The 17,539-nt window shown below is 45.2% G+C and overlaps 1 protein-coding gene and 1 pseudogene across 2 annotated transcripts in view; one reads left to right on the top strand and one right to left on the bottom strand.

Moving 5' to 3' along the window:
* Window positions 1-1,511: 1,511 nt before the first annotated feature.
* The window catches only part of Kif1c (kinesin family member 1C), a 27,070-nt gene continuing 11,042 nt past the window's right edge, over window positions 1,512-17,539 (bottom strand). For both annotated transcript variants that reach the window (XM_047543489.1, XM_047543490.1), the window contains 7 exons: window positions 11,468-11,547; window positions 9,974-10,068; window positions 6,549-6,632; window positions 5,968-6,154; window positions 5,768-5,840; window positions 4,042-4,656; window positions 1,512-2,485 (listed from right to left, as the gene is read on the bottom strand). In XM_047543489.1, the coding sequence (XP_047399445.1) occupies window positions 1,799-2,485; window positions 4,042-4,656; window positions 5,768-5,840; window positions 5,968-6,154; window positions 6,549-6,632; window positions 9,974-10,068; window positions 11,468-11,547 (1,821 nt within the window). In that variant the 3' untranslated portion in view covers window positions 1,512-1,798. The remainder of the gene's footprint in view (window positions 2,486-4,041; window positions 4,657-5,767; window positions 5,841-5,967; window positions 6,155-6,548; window positions 6,633-9,973; window positions 10,069-11,467; window positions 11,548-17,539) is intronic.
* On the top strand, window positions 16,288-16,716 carry LOC124979149 (ubiquitin-conjugating enzyme E2 D3-like; annotated as a pseudogene).

The raw sequence follows: 17,539 nt of genomic DNA, 5'->3' as shown, positions 1-17,539 counted from the left end.
GAAGAACCTAATGTGAGAAGGCAACATGGTTTCTAGAAGAAAAAAATTGATGCTTCGAGGGGTGAGATGGAGTCTGGGTTTGTCAGATTGACTTGGGTTGGGATCTTAACTTTGATCTGCAGAGAACTTTGTATACCACCACTTTCTTACACTAACATTTATTCTCCCCAAACATATCATAAAATGTTCAAGTAAACACTGCTGCCAAACTATCCATTACATTCCAGATCTTGGGTTGTGGTCACAGATCCCTGAAGACCTGGCAGTCAAAGTTATCAAAATTAAGGTAGCCATCAGTAGAGTGCAGAAACCAACCACAAAACTAATACCACCTTTCCCCAGGAGCCTGGTTTGGCTGCAGTTGAAATTATCTAGTTTGGTTGTATGTACAACAAAACTGACTGACATCAGGAAGCTGTACAGAAGCAGCTGTACAATTTTCCAGTGAGTAGAAGTGTTTTCCAGACAAAACATGGATTCCAGAGTTTGGGAAGCAGAGGACAGAGCAGTGATACAATCTAATCTGCAAAACCTTTACAGAATAGCATTGCCGCGGCTTGCTCTCCAAACCAGAGCTTTAAAACAAGTAGGCAGCATTCTTGAAAACAGTTCTTAAGACAAATAAATACTATTTGGAATGCTGAATACACCCTGCCAGAGGCAGGTAACAAGACTGGAATGAAAATAAACAGGTAGGTGCAACACACTCACTACCCAGAGAAACAGGCTCCTTGGGAGACCTTTCAAACAAGCTAGGTGACTTAACATCCCCCCAGACTCCTGAATCTATCAGGAATCTTATCAGGAATAGCCAGTTGGGGACCAACAGGATGTAGTCCTTCTACCTTCCCTCATAATTCTCCCTCTTTATTTTGTACAAGACATTCAGAGTGGTGCTGGGAGTAGAGATGGAGACACTAGGTACGCAAAAATGAAAGAAGGTAAAGAATGGCAATGCACTTTCTGAAGAGAGGAGACATGAGGTTGTCAGTTCATGAAAACAAGAAGAAAACTTTTTGTGTGTGTGGTGTTGGGGAATCAAACCCAAGGCCTCACACATTTGGCAAGCACTCTATGACTGAGCTATACCCCAAGCCATGGAAACATTCTTTCATAGTTGATTAGGGTGCTGATAGCATGGGAACATAAACACCCCAAAATTTACCAAAACACTGGATGCTTAAAAGCTGTGCATTTTACTAAAACAACCTGTACCTCTATCATAACCCCAAGCCAAACAATGAACCACAAGGAAGTTGTTTGCTATCCTTTATTAAGGGGTCCCACATCATCATGGGACTCCAGCCAAACCAAACAGGTCCCCCAAATATAGCAGGAGGCCTGGAAGGGGAGGGGAATGACTTATGATCCCACCACACCTTCCTGGAAACAGAAACCCACCACAGACAGACAGACAGACAGGGACTGGGGAAGAGAACGTGCCTCATTCAGTTCCCTCCCCTTTGCACCCACTCAAAAAGAAAGTCAAACACTGGCTATGCAGCCCCACCCCCCACCCCACCCATAGCAGCGTTTGTGGGGCTCCCCCCTGCAAGGGGTGGCCCCAAGGCGGCTTCCTATTGCTCTTCCTTCACTTTGGTTTGCTCCTGGCAACTCCATGCCCTCTTCCTTCGCTCAGCCTCCAGCTCAGTCACCGACGTCCTCTATCACCTACTCGGACCTTCGCTGTCCTCTCTGGGCCTCCCTGCCCCAGGGCTTCTGGGGAAGCAGCGACAACGGCATCTTCCCTCCTCCCAGCAAGGGCCCTGCCAGGCCCTCTCTGCCCAGTGTGTGGGATTCACACAGCTGCCCCACTCTCCTTGAGGTCAGGGGCTGAACGCTGCCGTCTCATTCGCGGGGGAGTAGTGTATGGGGGATAGCGGGGCCCTGAGGGCCGCTGGGCTGGGTAAGGTTGGGGCTGCTGGGGATAATAATTGTGCTTTTTAGGCTGGAAGTGCTGGGGTTCTGGCTGTGTGGAACCCCCTCCCCGAGATCGGCCCCCTCCATCCAGGGAGTTCCTGCGAGGACGATGGGACCTGCGGGGACTTGGAGGCCTGCGGGCAGGGGTGGCTGGGGGAGGGGGAGTGACCTCCTCAGGGGGTTGGGGTGGAGCTGGGGCCTCCCCACTTCCCATTCCTGGCCAGGATTCTCGGTGCTGGGGGTTGCTCTTGAAAGGAAAGCGCAGCTTGCAGTCGTGAGGGGGCACAAAGCGGGCTGGAGGTCTACGCAGCCCCCCACCCCGGCCCCCTGAACCCTGAAGTCCCTGCAGACGCAGCTGCTCTTGTTTGAGCCAGCGAAGGCGGCCACGTCGGAAGGCAGGGTCCTCCTCCATCAGCCGTGACACCCGCTCCCAACTGGACAAGGGTGGCGAAGGGGGACGGGCAGAGGGCGAGCGGTCACTGGGTGCTGCCTCCTCTACTGCATCTGACCCTTCAGGTGGGGCCCAGGAGACCTCACTGGCTTCTTCATTCTCATCCTCATGATCCTGGAGTGGGTGGGGTAAGAGAAAAAGAGAAGGGATGTGAGGAGAGCTGAATCCTGAGGACTGTGGGTTTAAGAGGATGTTAGAAAGAACTGGAGTGACGGATATGGAGGGGTCCAGAGAAGAGCCTGGAGATGAGGAAGCTATAAGGTTGTGGTTTATGAGTACAGGCCCAACAGTCAGATGGTCTGAGCTAAATCCTGGGTCTGCCACTTCCTTGCTGTGTAGTCAGATCTTTGCCTTGTAACCTCTCTGTGCCTGGGTTTCCTCATTTGTATAATGACAGCAATAATAATAGTACCTAGTGTATAGGGATATTAAAATGATTAAATCAGTTATATTACAGATGAGAATAGAGCAGAGAAGGATAGGAAGCCAGGGCAAGGGTGGTTCAGTGATAAATGCATAATCATCATGTCACTGAAACCCTGAAAAAGTGAGAAGCACTTGGTTTGTCTGGAGGGAAAACACCTTGGTAGAAGGAAGAGTAGGTGTGAAGGCATTGAGACTGGCGTGTACCAGCAACTTTAAGAAACAGCATGGAAGCTGGTAGGGCTGGAGTGGGACAAGTGAAAGAAGAGGAGCAGAAACTGCTAGAGAGGGAAGCCTTCAGTAACCTTGAACCCTGACTACAACTGACTGACTGTGGTCCCTCCTTGGACAGGAAGCTGGAACAGAGCAGAAGTTTTACCAGTCAGTTGGGCACAGTGGCACATACCTGTAATCCCAGCTACTCAGGAGGCTGAGGCAGAAGGATCACAAATTTGAGAACAGCCTAAGTAACTTAGTGAAACTCTCAAAAAGTAAATAAATAGTACTGGGGATATAGCTTAGTTGTAGAGTGGTTGCCTCATAAGCACAAGGCCCTAGGTTCAATCTCCAGCACCACAAAAAAAAAAAAAAAAAAGTAAATAAATGAAAAAGGACTGGGGATGTATCTCAGTGCTACAGAGTTCCTGGGTTCAATTCCCAGTACTGGGGGCGGGGGAAGTAGTTTTGCCTGTGGTTTAAGTAACCACAATAACTGGTACAAGACCTGGCACACAGCAGGGTTGAGTATACACATGCAAAGCAGAGACAGAAAATAACACTGTCACTCACAGGGCAGTTATGAAGAATAAACCAAATGACACACAAAAAGCCTGGCGCACAGAGATACCAGAGTAAATGGCCAACCAGCAGGGAGACAGGTTATGAGAATGTACACACATCAACAGTCTTCAAGCTGCAACTTAACAACTGTGTACTTTGCATCAGTGGTTCTCAAACTTTACTGCACTTCAGAAACACCTGGGGAGCTTATTACAAATACAAGTTCATCCCCAAAGATATAGATTCAGTAGGCTTGGAGTAACCCAGAAATCTGCATTTTTAGTGAGCAGCCTAGTGGTCTTGAGGCACGCGTGATTCATAAATTACATTGAGACTGTTAAAACTCAGTAACTTTTTTTTCAAAGACAGAGGGGAAGGAGGTTGGGATCTGAGGTGGGAGGTACAGGTCCCTAAAGGGAGGAGCTAAAGGAAAGGAGAAGGAAGAGAGCTCACCAGGGCCTCCCTACCTGGGTCAGGGGGATGACCCTCTCCATGCGGAGCATGCGGTCCCGCAGGGCTTGTAGCTCACGGTCCTTGCTGCTGTTCTGCAGCTTCACCTCTTGCAGAATCCCAGTCAGCTTGTCTATGTGAGCCCGGAGGTCCTCCACCTCTGCCCCTCGGGCTCCCTCCTCCCCACCACCACTGCCACCTCCTCCTGCTTCTTCCTCGCCCACTGTGTCCCAGACATCCCGGGCCACAGCCCTCCAGGCATCTCCAGGCCCCTCAGGCTTGCCATAGGTGCGACACAGTTCCCGCATCTTGAGAGCGGCCAGGGCCTCGATCTCAGCACGCCCATGGCGGAAGTCAGCCAGGGCTACCTCATAGCAGATCTCCTTGACTGCTTGCATCTTCAGGTCAGCCATGGTGGCCCAGCGGGGGTCTTTGCCCTGTAGCCGCCGCCGCTGAGGGATCTGATAAACCCTACGAGGGGCCCTGCGTTTGCCACTGCTGGGCAGGCCACAGCGCTTGACAATGGTCTGGACTGTGGTGGGGGGCAGCTGTTCCCTCAAGGAGGAGATCAGCCGCCAGCTCTCTTCACAGGAGCGCTTGTCAGAGTCATCCCCACTGTCAGAGTCTGCATACTGGGGCCAGAGAGAGAAGACAAGGAGAGAGCTTAAGGACATCCCAGAGGCCACCCCTGTTCCAAAGACATAGGAGACACCTTCTCAGCATGCATGCACTCAAGTCCTACTCTGCCTCTTATGAACTTTGAGTGGATTGCTTAACCTCTGCTGGTCTAGACAGCAGAGATAATGATGGTGTCTACCCCACAAATATGTTTTAAGGATTAAACATTTAGAATAACAACTGGCTATTAGTTGTAGCTAACTGAGTCTGGAATTTTGTGCATATATTGTTAGGCATTGCTTAACCATGGGAACACATTCTGAGAAATGCACCAGTCAGTGATTTTGTCATTATGGGCACATTAGAGAGTGTAATGACACAAATGAAGGCACTACATATTGGTGAAACAGTTTTATGAGACCACCCTCTTAACTGTGGTCTGTCACTGACAAATGTCATTATGCAGCAAACAACTGCTTGGGATAAGGCTGAAGACTTAAAAGTCCATTTAAAAGAACTATATTATGGCCAGATGTGGTGGCACATGCCTGTGATCCCAGCAGCTCAGGAAGCTGAGGCAGGAGGATTGTGAATTTAAAGCCAGCCTCGGCAACTTAGCGAGGCCCTCAGCAAATCAGTGAGACCCTGTCTCTAAATAAAATATAAAAAGGGCTGGGATGTGGCTCAGTAGTTAAGAACCCCTGGGTTCCATCCCTAGTACAAAAAAAGAATTAAAATTAAAATTAAAAATATATATTTTTTTAAAAAAAGGAACATATATTATGGTCCAGTGTGTACCTAACATGTGTAAGGCCCTGAGTTTGATCTCCAGTACCACAAAAGAGAAAAGATCAATCTTATGTAAAGACAGTAACTTAGATGTAAAAAAAACCCTGAGTCAACTGGAAGGAACTTTAGTTCCCTGTATATACCATTTTCCTCCCAGATCACATCTCTCTGCTAACTTTGCTCTTAGACAACCACTTCTACCTCTTGACCCACCCCCACTTCCACTGTGGTTCAGAGTATATTCAAACTGAAGTCAAGTTAGGTGATACTGGGCCTCCCTGCTTTTCTGCCTGCCAGCCCATCCCCAGGCTCTGTATGCCCCTAATATGTTCTTACCAGTCGCTGCTGCTCCAGCAGAAGGTCAGCCTCTTCCTTTTCTTTCCGATACTGATTCTCCAGATCCTGCAGCCTGGGATTAAGCAGAGTTGGAAACAAGAGTTGTGGGGTGCTCTGGAGCTACTTCACTGGGAATCCTGACAATAGGAAGATGCTGGGGGCCTGGGGCCTAGAAGGACACATGGAAGACCCTCCCATACCTCTTCTCCATCTCCAATTTGATATCAATGCCTTGTTGCTCCAACAATTCCTTCTGGGCAAAGTTCCAGTCAACAGGCTCAGAGGGTGGTCCTGGGGGTGGGGGGACCCCTCGTTCACGTTCTAGCCGTGCCTGCTCCGGGTGATTAAAGCGGAAAACGTGGTTCTTGCCCATCACAATCCTATTCCCTAGAGATGAGAAGAGGGGAAAGTAGACTCATTCCTCTATAGCAGCAAACCCAATCCCATGCCCACAGCATATAGGACCTTGCAGTCATTTCCCAAGGGCCCTAATACCCTCTGTTTTATCACCCTCAGGTTGAGAGGGCAACTGAAACTAACACTCTCCTGGTTGATCACAGGAACTACCCCATCCCTATCAGCCAAAAGGAATAGAGGGAGCTGGGACAGCAAGAAATCAAGACTTGACTCCTTGATCTTCACTTTCTAGCTCCTTCTTCATATACCCACACTGTTATTGATTTATTTCAGGACCAACCTAGGATGTACCCAGAAAGCCCTGCCCTGGGACTTCCTATAGAAGGCCATGTCCTAGACCCTCTCTCTGAGACATGTTTTCTACCTGATTTCAGCACCAGTGGTTCTGTGACAAGCTTCCCATTGACGTATGTCTCGGCTCCTTCACAAGGCTCCAGCGTGACCACCACTGAGTAGACAGAGACAAAGGGTAAAGATTAGACCCCAGCAAGAGTGGGTTATGGTCAGATTCCCACTTTGCCTTACCCCCCAAAACACATGCACCACCAGTCCCACCCCCAGTACCTGTGGGGGGTGCCATGGCCCCTCTGGTGGCAGGCAGCACGGAAAGGAAGAGCAGAAGGAGGGTTAGAGCCCCAACTACGATTCCCAGAAACCTCTGCAGTGGCTCCCTACTCACCCACCACCATTCTCCCAGCAGCAGCACAGAAAACCTATAATTCTCAAAAAGCTTCAATCCTCATGCTCATCTGGGCAGGGGTTCTATCACTTCTGCTTTTCAGATGTCCATTCCTACCTTTCCCATTAACATTTATCCCTAGCCAGGCCTGGATTCTTCCAGCAGGCTCCAACCTATCTGCCTGATGCATCCTGCAAATTGCCACCTGACTAATCTTCTTAAGCCACAGCTGACATACGACAAGATAAAAGTCATATCAAGGTGATCAGTGGTACAAATCACTGAGCCTGAGACACAAAAATGTATGTGGCAGCTCCATGTCCTCAAGGAGCTACAGTGACCATCACCAAGGGATCCCCATAACCAAAAGACTAAAGCTCTGTGACTCCTTAGCCAGGGACACTGAGAAAGTCATGTGATTTATGGGATCTTCTATAAAGTGGGATAATTAAATCTTTATTTAAAGAGTGACTCAAATAAATCATAAAATAATAAACATGACTTTTATTATTATTTACATTAATATGTAATGAACTGTTACATCAGGCAGATTTGGGGACTATGATACAAAAAGAGGACAAACACAGCAGAGAACTTGGTTTAGGGAAAGAGAACTGAGAAGGATTATGTGAAAGTGGCAACTTTTAAGCCAATGCTCAAAGGGAGACTTGAACCTCAACGGGCAAAAGCAATAGAGAAGAGCAGGACTGGGAGAGAGATAACTGAGGGCAGCACTATGTGTCTGGGAACAGCAATGAGAGGATAGCTATAGCCAGTAGCTATAAGGGGTGCCAGTTTATCCCACCTTTATTCCTTATTTCCTGCCATGCCCCAAAATACATTTACTGATTTTACAAATAGACTGCACCCCTATATAGGCACTATTTTATTAGATCCTGGAACCTAATAAAGGTAAAAATCAAAAGCCCTGCTCTCACAGAGCTTACCTCTGTCTGGCAACATATAGACAATAAACAAGAAACTTAAAACATCTAGTTCTAATAATTTTAAAAAGCAGATAATCTGAAGTCCCCTCTAAAGGATGGGGTAGGTATTGTGGATAGAAAACAGAGCCAGATGAAGAGAGAACCATTTCAGCAGGTCAGGGTAGCCTCTTCCCTGTCCTTGGACCCACGATAATCTGGCAGCCCAGAGCATAGACCACAGCATAGTTTCTACAGCCTGCAATCCTGCAGTTGGAGTCCTGCCATTTTCCAGCTGTGTGGTCTTGGGAAAATTATCTAACTTGAGAACCCCTGTTCAGTCACCAATGAGCTATGAAAGAGAATGCAAAGGTACAAACAGATGATCAGTAAGCAATAACTACACTTCTATGTCTATGCTGTCCATATTCTCTGCCTGTCTTTAGTCAAGTCTGTTTTTGTTTGTTTCTTTCTTTCTTTTTCTTTTTGCAGTACTGGAGACTGAACCCACGGGTGCCCTCCCACTGAGCTATACACTCCAGACCTTTTTATGTTTTATTTTGACAAAGTATCTTGCTAAAGTGCCCAAGCTGACCTTGAACTTCCAATAGGCCTGCCTCAGCCTCCCCAGTTGCTGGGATTATAGGTGTGTGCCACTACAACCAGCTTTAGGTCAAGTTTCAAATTTTAAGAACAACAGACAGACAGACTAAACCTTTATAGCTCCATCCTTTGGGGCACAGAAACACTGACTGCTTTTATTGTGACACTTAACAGTGTTGCCCACATCTGTCTTCTCCTCAAATACCCTGAGAGCTCCTGGATAGTGGGCTCACCCTACAGGCCTTGTAATGCTTTGAAATCTTCCCCAGCACATGGCTGGAGGGAACCAAAGAACTGAACTGATTCAACATTTTCAACCAAAATGGTGGAAGCATTAGCTGTCATTGGGAGCTTGAACTGGACCAGAATGACTGAGTTAATCAGACCCTGAACTAAACTGCAACCCAACAGGCAAACCTGTGTTATAAGGCCCCAATAGTATCTTTTTATCTTTTTTGAGATAAGTTTCACTTTGTTGTCCAGGATGGCCCCAAACTCCTAAGCTGAGCAATCCTTCTGCCTCAGCCTCCTGAGCAGCTAGGACTTCTGGTGTGTGCCATCACACACAGCTATTCCTTATTTCTAAAAATGTGATGGGGCTGGGAATGTGGCTTAGTTTTAGATGCTTGCTCAGCATGCATGAGGTTTTGAGTATGAAAAAAAAATACACCTTAAATTGCATGAGAACTGTTTTACTGATATGTTGGATTGGCTTCTACCTTCACCCTTAGAACCTGTAATTTTTTTTTTTTTTTTTTTTTTTTGTACCAGGAACTGAACTCAGGGACACTCGACCCCTGAGCCACATCTCTAGGCCTATTTTGTATTTTATTTAGAGACAGGGTCTCACTGAGTTGCTTAGCACCTCGCTTTTGCTGAGGCTAGCTTTGAACTTGTGATCCTCCTGCCCCTGCCTCCTGAGCCACTGGGATTATAGGTGTGTGCCACCGTGCCCAGCAGAACCTGTGACTCCTAAAAGCTTTTTTTTCTTTTTTTTTTTTGGGTGTTGGGGATCGAACCCAGGGCCTTGTGCTTACAAGGCAAGCACTCTACTGACTGAGCCATCTCCCCAGCCCTCCTAAAAGCTTTATGGCCATATTAATGCTAAAGTTTCTAAAAGTTTTGGAACCACAGAGGCAAATGAGCCCTTTAACCTCATAAAACTGTCATCATAGCTTGATCAATTTCGGTTTCTTGCAGATATCCCTCTAAAATGAATATGGGTGTTTATGCATAATGACTGGGGTGCTCTCTGAGGCTAAAAAATTAAGGAAGAGGGGAACATTTCCTCTGTGCCAAAACCCATCCTCTGACACACTGCAGTGTTCAATTTCTGTTGGGACCCTTCGCAATCCCTGACCATGCACAGAGCCAAAGTCTTGGTACCTTCACTATTTACCCATGAGCTCAGAGCCCTGAGCGTGAGAATATATGCCCCCTCTACATGGTTGCACTCCCCGATGCCAGACCCAGGCCTCTGTGTGGGATGGAAGATGGAATCTGTCCCTATTTTTTTCTGGCCACTCCGTTTTCACCGCAGCACCATCCCCCCCTCCCCCCCCACACACACCCACCAGTCATTACCTTCTCCATCCTGCTGAGGGATGCTCCGGAACAGACAGTGTTGTTCCCGGATGAACTGTCCCGTCAGCTTGATGTCCACGTCTACCTGGCCGACCCTGGGGAAACAAGGGCCAACATTTTCGGAGCATGTTCCAGACATTTGCCTCCCAAAGACCAATTCATTCAACTCAATAAGCCAAGCATAGTTATTCACATTTCACAGACAAGGAAGCAAAGCTGGACTGGATAGGCACGCTTATTCATGGACCTCCTACCTACATTTAGAGCTAATTACCCCAAAGATTTATTCTCTACCCACAGGATCACCCAGGATAGTCACAAACAACTGCAATTGGAGGGGAGGGGGAACCCTCACACTTTTTAACTACAGGAGGCACTGAGTCCCAGGGTTTCATTAGCATTAGCCAATAAAACCACCAGCCCTCAACTTCTAAGTTTGCCATGTGGGTACCACCCCTTGAACATGTGGGGCCAGGTGTGTTTCCCTTTTCCCTCTCCTGAAGAGGGTCTCACCAAGGAATGCCAAAACAATGTTAAGAATGCAGTGGATCAGTTCTCAAAAATTCTTCCACCCCAGTAAATCAGAAGCCATTCCCAGAAGTGCCGGATCAGTTTGGTTCCAAGAAACATCTTGCTCTCACCCAAACTGTGGATGGCCACTGAACAGGTATACTCAGCAACTTGTCAAGAAGCTGAGAGAGGGCCGAGAGTATAGATCAATGGTAGAGCGCTTACCTAATGTGTGAAGCCTGGATTTAATCACTAGCACCACACACACACACAAAAAAAAAAAAAAAAAAAAAAGAGAGAGAGAGAAAGAAAGAAAGAAAAAAGAAAACAAACAAAAAAGAAGGAGAAAGAGAAGGTAGAAGAGGGAAGAAGAGAAGTTGGGACAGCGATCAGGGCTGTGGAGGCAGATGTCCATAGATCTGGGGTCATGGGTATAGCTCAGGGGTAGAGCATTTGACTGCAGATGCTGTCCGCAGTGACCACCAAGAAAGGGAATCATGCCAGATGTTATGCACAACTGTAATCCCAGTTACTTGGGAGGCTGAAGCAGGAGAATTGCAAGGATCAGCATGGGAAATTTAGTGAGACCCTGTCTCAACTAAAAAATAAAAAAGGCTGAGCATGGTGGCATAAGTCCATAATCCAAGCAACTTGGAAGTCTCAGGCAAAAGGATCAAGAGTTTAAAATCAGCCTCAAAACTTAGTGAGGCCCTAACCAATTTAGTGATACCCTGCCTCAAAATAAAAAATAAAAGGGCTCATGATGTGGCTCAGTGATTAAGCACCCCTGGGTTCAATTTGTGGTATTATAATAATAATAATAATAATAATAATAGGGCTGAGGGCATAGCTCCATGGTAGCACATCCCTGGATTTAATCCCCATTACTGAAGAAAGCCAGCCAGCGAGCCAGCAAGCCAGTCATCCTCTGTAGCCACACCTGAAAAGGAGAGGCCACCCCACAGGCTGCTGGGTACATGCTACCTGGTGATGCCATCTTTGATGTGGTAGAGCAGACATTCAGACATCAGGGGGTCTTCATTCAAGTTCACCAGGTGGGGAGTCTAAGGATGGAGAGGTGAATGGTCAGGAAAAGGCTCATAAGAACCAGCCAGGGTGGTTGCAAAGAGAGGGAATAAAGGAGCCCAAATGAGTAGACATTCCTCCAGGTTCTCCCATTGCCTGCTGCTTGCCCTGCTGTCACTCTTGGCGAGCACTTCCACCCTCCTTCCTGCCCTGAGGAGAATCTTTGAGTCTATTATTTCCACTTCTCATAATAACCATCCTCTTCTCACATTACAGGACCTACAAAAACCACCCCTACTACCAACCCTTCCCATGTCAGCAACCTCTCCCAAGGCCCTATCTTTTAGGAGGTGCCTCAGCCCAGCCCACCAGGGTCCCCAACTGGAAGGCTTGGTACCCACCTGCATTGTCCTCTCTGCCCTGTATTCTGCCACTCACATAATTTCTTTCCTTAAAATCTATCTTGCAAAACAACAATGGAGGTCAGCAAAGGGAGGAACTACCTTAGAGAAAAACCAGTCAAAGGAGAAACCAAGCCAACTTAAAAACCAAAAATAAGCCAAATGACTGGGAATACAAATCATATCTCAATCATAACCCTGATCGTTAATGGCCTAAACTCATCAATCAAAAGACACAGAATGGCAGAATGGATTAAATAGAAAGACCCAACATTATGCTGCCTGCAAGAGACTCATCTCATAGAAAAAGACATCCACAAACTAAAGGTGAAAGGATGGGAAAAAATCTTATGTGGATAAGTTTGGTTTTGGTTAATGCACGCGATAGTATTCAGAAATGTATAGTGTTTTCTCTGCTTTTCTTTTTGCATTCGCTACAAAGATTCTGAGATTCAATCTTTTCAATTAGACATCATGCTCAACACTGAAACTTTCAATGGGATCTAAGTGACTACACAAGTTCCAGTCTATGATAAATTCTTCTGGACCCTTAAAGACCTCACATTAAAGTTGAAGTACATTAGAATGGGTTAAGGGAAAGTCAATTCTGGTGAGAAAATCATCAGCAATATCTACTATTGGAATAACTTGCTACCTCCTTTAGCCAACAGAATTTTTTACTATAGGATAAATATTCAGAAATAATTTTGTGCAAACAAAATGTTTATTCTTTTTTTGGTAAAGAAGCATATCACTTTGATATTTGAAGCACCTGATTTGTTCATTTGACTTTGATGGTTTCTTGATATTCAAAAGAGTTTAACTCTTCAATCAGGACCATTACTTAATTAAGTATTTGTATGTTGCATTTGCATGGGATAGAAATTACAAATGAGTTACAGTGAATTAAATTTTGAAAACAGCAGGTTATTTACTTTAGACATGGTTTTAAAATCTGTCATCATAGTTTTACATGTTGGTACAGAATTTTGGAAATAGCTTTATGACTTAATTTATATACCCTGCTTAATTATCAACATTTATTCTGAGGTCAATCATTGTGTATGCTATATTATTCTTTAGTCATCCACAAGAAACAGAACACAATCATAAACTAGTAGTTATATTAATGTAATCGACAACAATGTAATGAAATTACATTTAACTACTTTGATAATTTGGAGAAAAATAAATCTCTAAATTGTGGGAAAAAAAAAATCTATCTTGCAACTTCTGCAGAGTATGAGAAGAAACTGGGTGAGGAAACTGGTATGTTCCACCCTTTATTACATATCAAATGTCTTGTGAGCATAGATTATATTACTTTTTTGAGGGCGGGTACCAGGGACTGAACTCCACCACTGAGCCACATCCCCAGCCCTATTTTGTATTTATTTAGAGACAGGGTCTCACTGAGTTGCTTAGTACTTCACTTTTGCTGAGGCTGGCTTTGAACTCAAAATCCTGTCTCAGCCTCCCTAGCCACTGGGAATACAGGCGGTGCCACCATGTCCAGTTCATAGATTACTTTTATAATTATAATTTAAAAATAAAAATTGTTAGGCTGGGTGTATAACTCAGTGGTAGAGCACTTGCCTAATACGTGGTAAGACCCTGGATTCCATCTGCAGTACCAGTAACTAACTAACTAACTAACTAACTAAATAAATAAATAAATAAATAGAACACATCAATTTAAAAACAAAACAAATCCATTTCTCACGGCAGAGTTTCCAACTTCCCCAGTCACAACCCCTCCCTATCCCCGCTCACCTCAGGTCAGGGTCACTCACCACAGTAACTGCTTAGTGCTGTTCCTGCCCAAGGGGTCCCTGACTAAACCCATCCCAAACACCTAGCTGATCATTATGCTGAAAACCCAGTCCATTCCCCTCCTGCAAAGCACCTTTTCCTGATTTGTTTATGATACCTTCACCCTTGCCAGGCATGAAACTCTGGGTAGTACACATGCTTTGTTCCCTCCATACCTACTCTGCCACTGGTTGCATGCCCAAAGTCCTATTCTCTATGGCTGCTGCCTCAGTCTATAACTTTCCACTCTTTGGTACAATCCTGCCTCAGATCTGCCTCACTTTGCACCCTCTCAATGGGTTTCCCAGCTTCCTGCCTGTACCACACTGGGGCTATATCACTGATTTTCTACTAAGACCTCTCCTGCTGGTGCCTCATGCCCTCCTGACTTGAGCCTTGCTTGAGTTCCTGCACTGGAACTGCCTTCCTCCTCTCCACTTACCCCAACCCTCGTCTATCAAAATCATTCACTTCCATTGTGCTCCTCCCAGTTTGTTGCAAATGCCACTTTATCCATGAAGCTTTCCTAGGTCTTCCAACCCAATACAAGATCCCTTGCCTCCAATCTACGAGACTTCACTATAGGTTTTCAACCTCACCTCAGTGAGATACAGGATGGGGACACAAATGAATCAAACAGTCACTCTGTTGTCCTGTCAGTAAGGAAATCAGTCAACTTGGGGAGGTAGGACTTGGTGTGGAAACACCACTCATTACAAGTGGGAAAAAAATGGATGCCTTATAGAAGAGTTTCTTGACATCATGACCTCCCTCCCTTCCTCCCTTCCTTCCTTCCTTTCTTCCCAGGGAAGGAAGTGCCACCATATTCTGGAAGGGACTTCCATGCAAAGAGGAATGAAGTATAGAACTATAGGAGCTCAGGGGGATTAGAGCACTTCATTGAAAAGGCAACATGGGATCTAGTATGAGGTTGAGGTAGACCCAGACATGCAGAAGGAAGAATGTTCCATGGGAGAACAATCTAACGAAAGCATGGAGGTAGAAAAGCATGATGTAGAGAGGCAAAACAGCCAGGAATGGAGGCCCTAGATTTCTTTGGAACTCACCTCGCACCCTGGTGGGAGCCCGGGGCTGTGTCCATGATTGATATGATGGGTATCCATGTCTGCCCCTCCTCAGGGACCCCAAGATTGCTGCTGCCATACCTTGCCCAAGGGACACTCCCATGCCCTCCCTATAGTGCAATGTCAGGCTTGCTCTGGGACTGGCAGAGAATGATGGGATCTGGAAGCAGAAAGTAATCTATCCCTGGGGAGAGGCAACATGATTTGGGGCAGTGCTTTTCAATTTCTATTCAGCCCTGCAACTCTTTGTTACAATGAAACCTTATCTGGGAGCCTAGAATGTCAAGCAGAAATCCAATCAGGCCCAAGCTGGGTGTGGAGAACTGAGTCTGGTCCTCTCCTCCCCGCCAGCTGTAGTCTCTGAGAAGGAAGCTCTGAGCTAGGTTAAAAAATCACTGATTTTAAAAAGAAATTCTTGAGCTTGGGTTGTGGCTCAGTGGTAGAGTGCTTGCCTAGCATGTGTGAGGTACTGGGTTTGATCCTCAGCACCCCGTATAAGTAAATGAATAAAATAAAGGTCTATCAACATCTAAAATATATTAAAAAAAAAAAAAAAGAAAGAAAGAAAGAAAAGAAATTCTTAGGCCTGATGGCCTAAGGAAAGGGTCCTGGCCCTCTCCAATACAAATTGTAGCTTTTCCCCTAGGACGCAATTCTCTACTCTTCCATCACAAGATTAGAGCTACCCCCACCAAACCTATTTCCCCAGTCAATCTAACAGCTCTCCCACTGAAACATGTGCCTTTTAAACATATGAGAAGGGGCTGGGGGTATAACTCAGTGGTGAAGTACTTGCCTAGCATTTGACCTTTGGCACCACAGTAACAAATGAGAATATGTTTATCTTCACCTCTTTAAGAAAAATGAAAATGTGAACTACTCCAAAACACCAATTTACTAATCACACTGGCAAAGATCAAAAAGTCTGATGATGGTGGCGCAACAACTTAGGAGGGTGAGGCAGGAGGATAGCAAGTTCAAAGCCTGACTCAGCAACTTAGCAAGACCCTAAGCAACCTAGTAGACCCTGTCTCAAAATAAAAAATAAAAAGGGCTAGGGATGTGGCTCTGTGATAAAGCACTCTTGGGTTAAATCCCAGTACACACCAAAAAAAAAAAAAAAAAGCACTTGCCTAGTATGTGTGAAACACCGGGTTCAATCCTAAGCACCACATAAAAATAAATAAAATAAAATAAAGGTATTCTGCCCCATCTACAACTAAAAATATTTTTTAAAAAAATAAAGGTATCGGTGTGTCCTGCGCATGAGCCCCATAGGGCTGGGGAGGCACCAGCTGCCGCGTAGGGAGGAGGCCGAGGCCGCAGCTTGGGGGAGGCCGGGTCCCTCTGCGCCTGTGTATGGCACAGCCAGTGTGAGACGAAGAGACAATCCTTCCCCGCCACCCGGATAATCAAGAGTTTTGGCCGGACCTTTGAGCACACACTGAGATAGTCTAAGGAGCCAGACGAAAAGCACAGACTATGGCACTGAAACGGATTAATGAAGAACTTAGTGATTTGGCCCATGACCCTCCAGCACAATGTTCTGCAGGTCCAGGTGGGGATGATATGTTTCATTGGCAAGCCACAATTATGGGACCTAATGACAATTCATTTTCCTACAGACTACCCCTTCAAACCACCTAAGGTTGCATTTACAACAAGAATTTATCATCCAAATATTAACAGTAATGGCAGCATTTGTCTCGATATTCTAAGATCACAATGGTCTCCTGCTTTAATTATTTCTAAAGTTCTTTTATCCATTTGTTCACTGCTATGTGATCCAAACCCAGATGACCCTTCAGTGCCAGAGATTGCACAGATCTATAAAACAGACAGAGATAAGTACAACAGAATATCTTGGGAATGGACTCAGAAGTATGCCATGTGATGCTACCTTAAAGTCAGAATAACCAGCATTATAGCTGGAATAAACTTTAAATTACTGTTAAAAAATTTTTTTAAAATAAAGGTATTGTGTCCATCTACAACTAAAAAAAATTTTTTTTTAATTAAAAAAAAAATAAAAAAAGGTAGGCTGGGGATATAGCTCAGTTGGTAGAGTGCTTGTCTCGCAAGCACAAGGCCCTGGGTTCAATCCCCAGCACCACACTTAAAAAAAAAAAAAAAAAGGTTAAGGGAGCCAGGCAGGAGGTGCACATTTATAATCCCAGTTACTCAGGAAGCTGAAGTAGGAGTATTCCAAAGGCCAGTCTGGGTGAATACAGAGACCCTATCTTAAAATTAAAAATAAAAAGGGTTGGGGATGTAGTAGTAGAATGACCCTGGGCTCAATCCCTAGTACCAAAAAACTAAAATAAAAATAAAAAATAAAAATGTAGCAGGGAGGAAAAACGGCCCTCTGTTGTTCTTAGGAGTATAAACTGGCTTGGTTATAATCTTCAAAGGGCACTTTAGCAATATAAAAATATAAATCACTTTCTCTCTCTTTCTTTTTCTTTCTTTTTTTTTTTTTGGTACTAGGATTTGAACCCAGGACCTCAGACATGCCACAAGTACCAAATCTTCACTTCTAAGAATTCATTTAGACAGATAACACCTCTTTATAAAATCATTCATTGTAGCATTGTTTGGAGTAACAAAGAATGGGAAAAAAACAAAATGTCCATAAGCAGGAAGTTGGCTAAATTATATTACATCTAGAAGACAGAATAGTCTGACACCATGAAAAAAAGCAAAGTAACCTTTAAAATAAAAAAATAAGGTAT

This window comes from Sciurus carolinensis, chromosome 3 (genome assembly GCF_902686445.1).
Source record: "Sciurus carolinensis chromosome 3, mSciCar1.2, whole genome shotgun sequence".
Classification (NCBI taxonomy): domain Eukaryota; kingdom Metazoa; phylum Chordata; class Mammalia; order Rodentia; family Sciuridae; genus Sciurus; species Sciurus carolinensis.
This window is presented reverse-complemented; position numbering and strand designations above follow the sequence as displayed.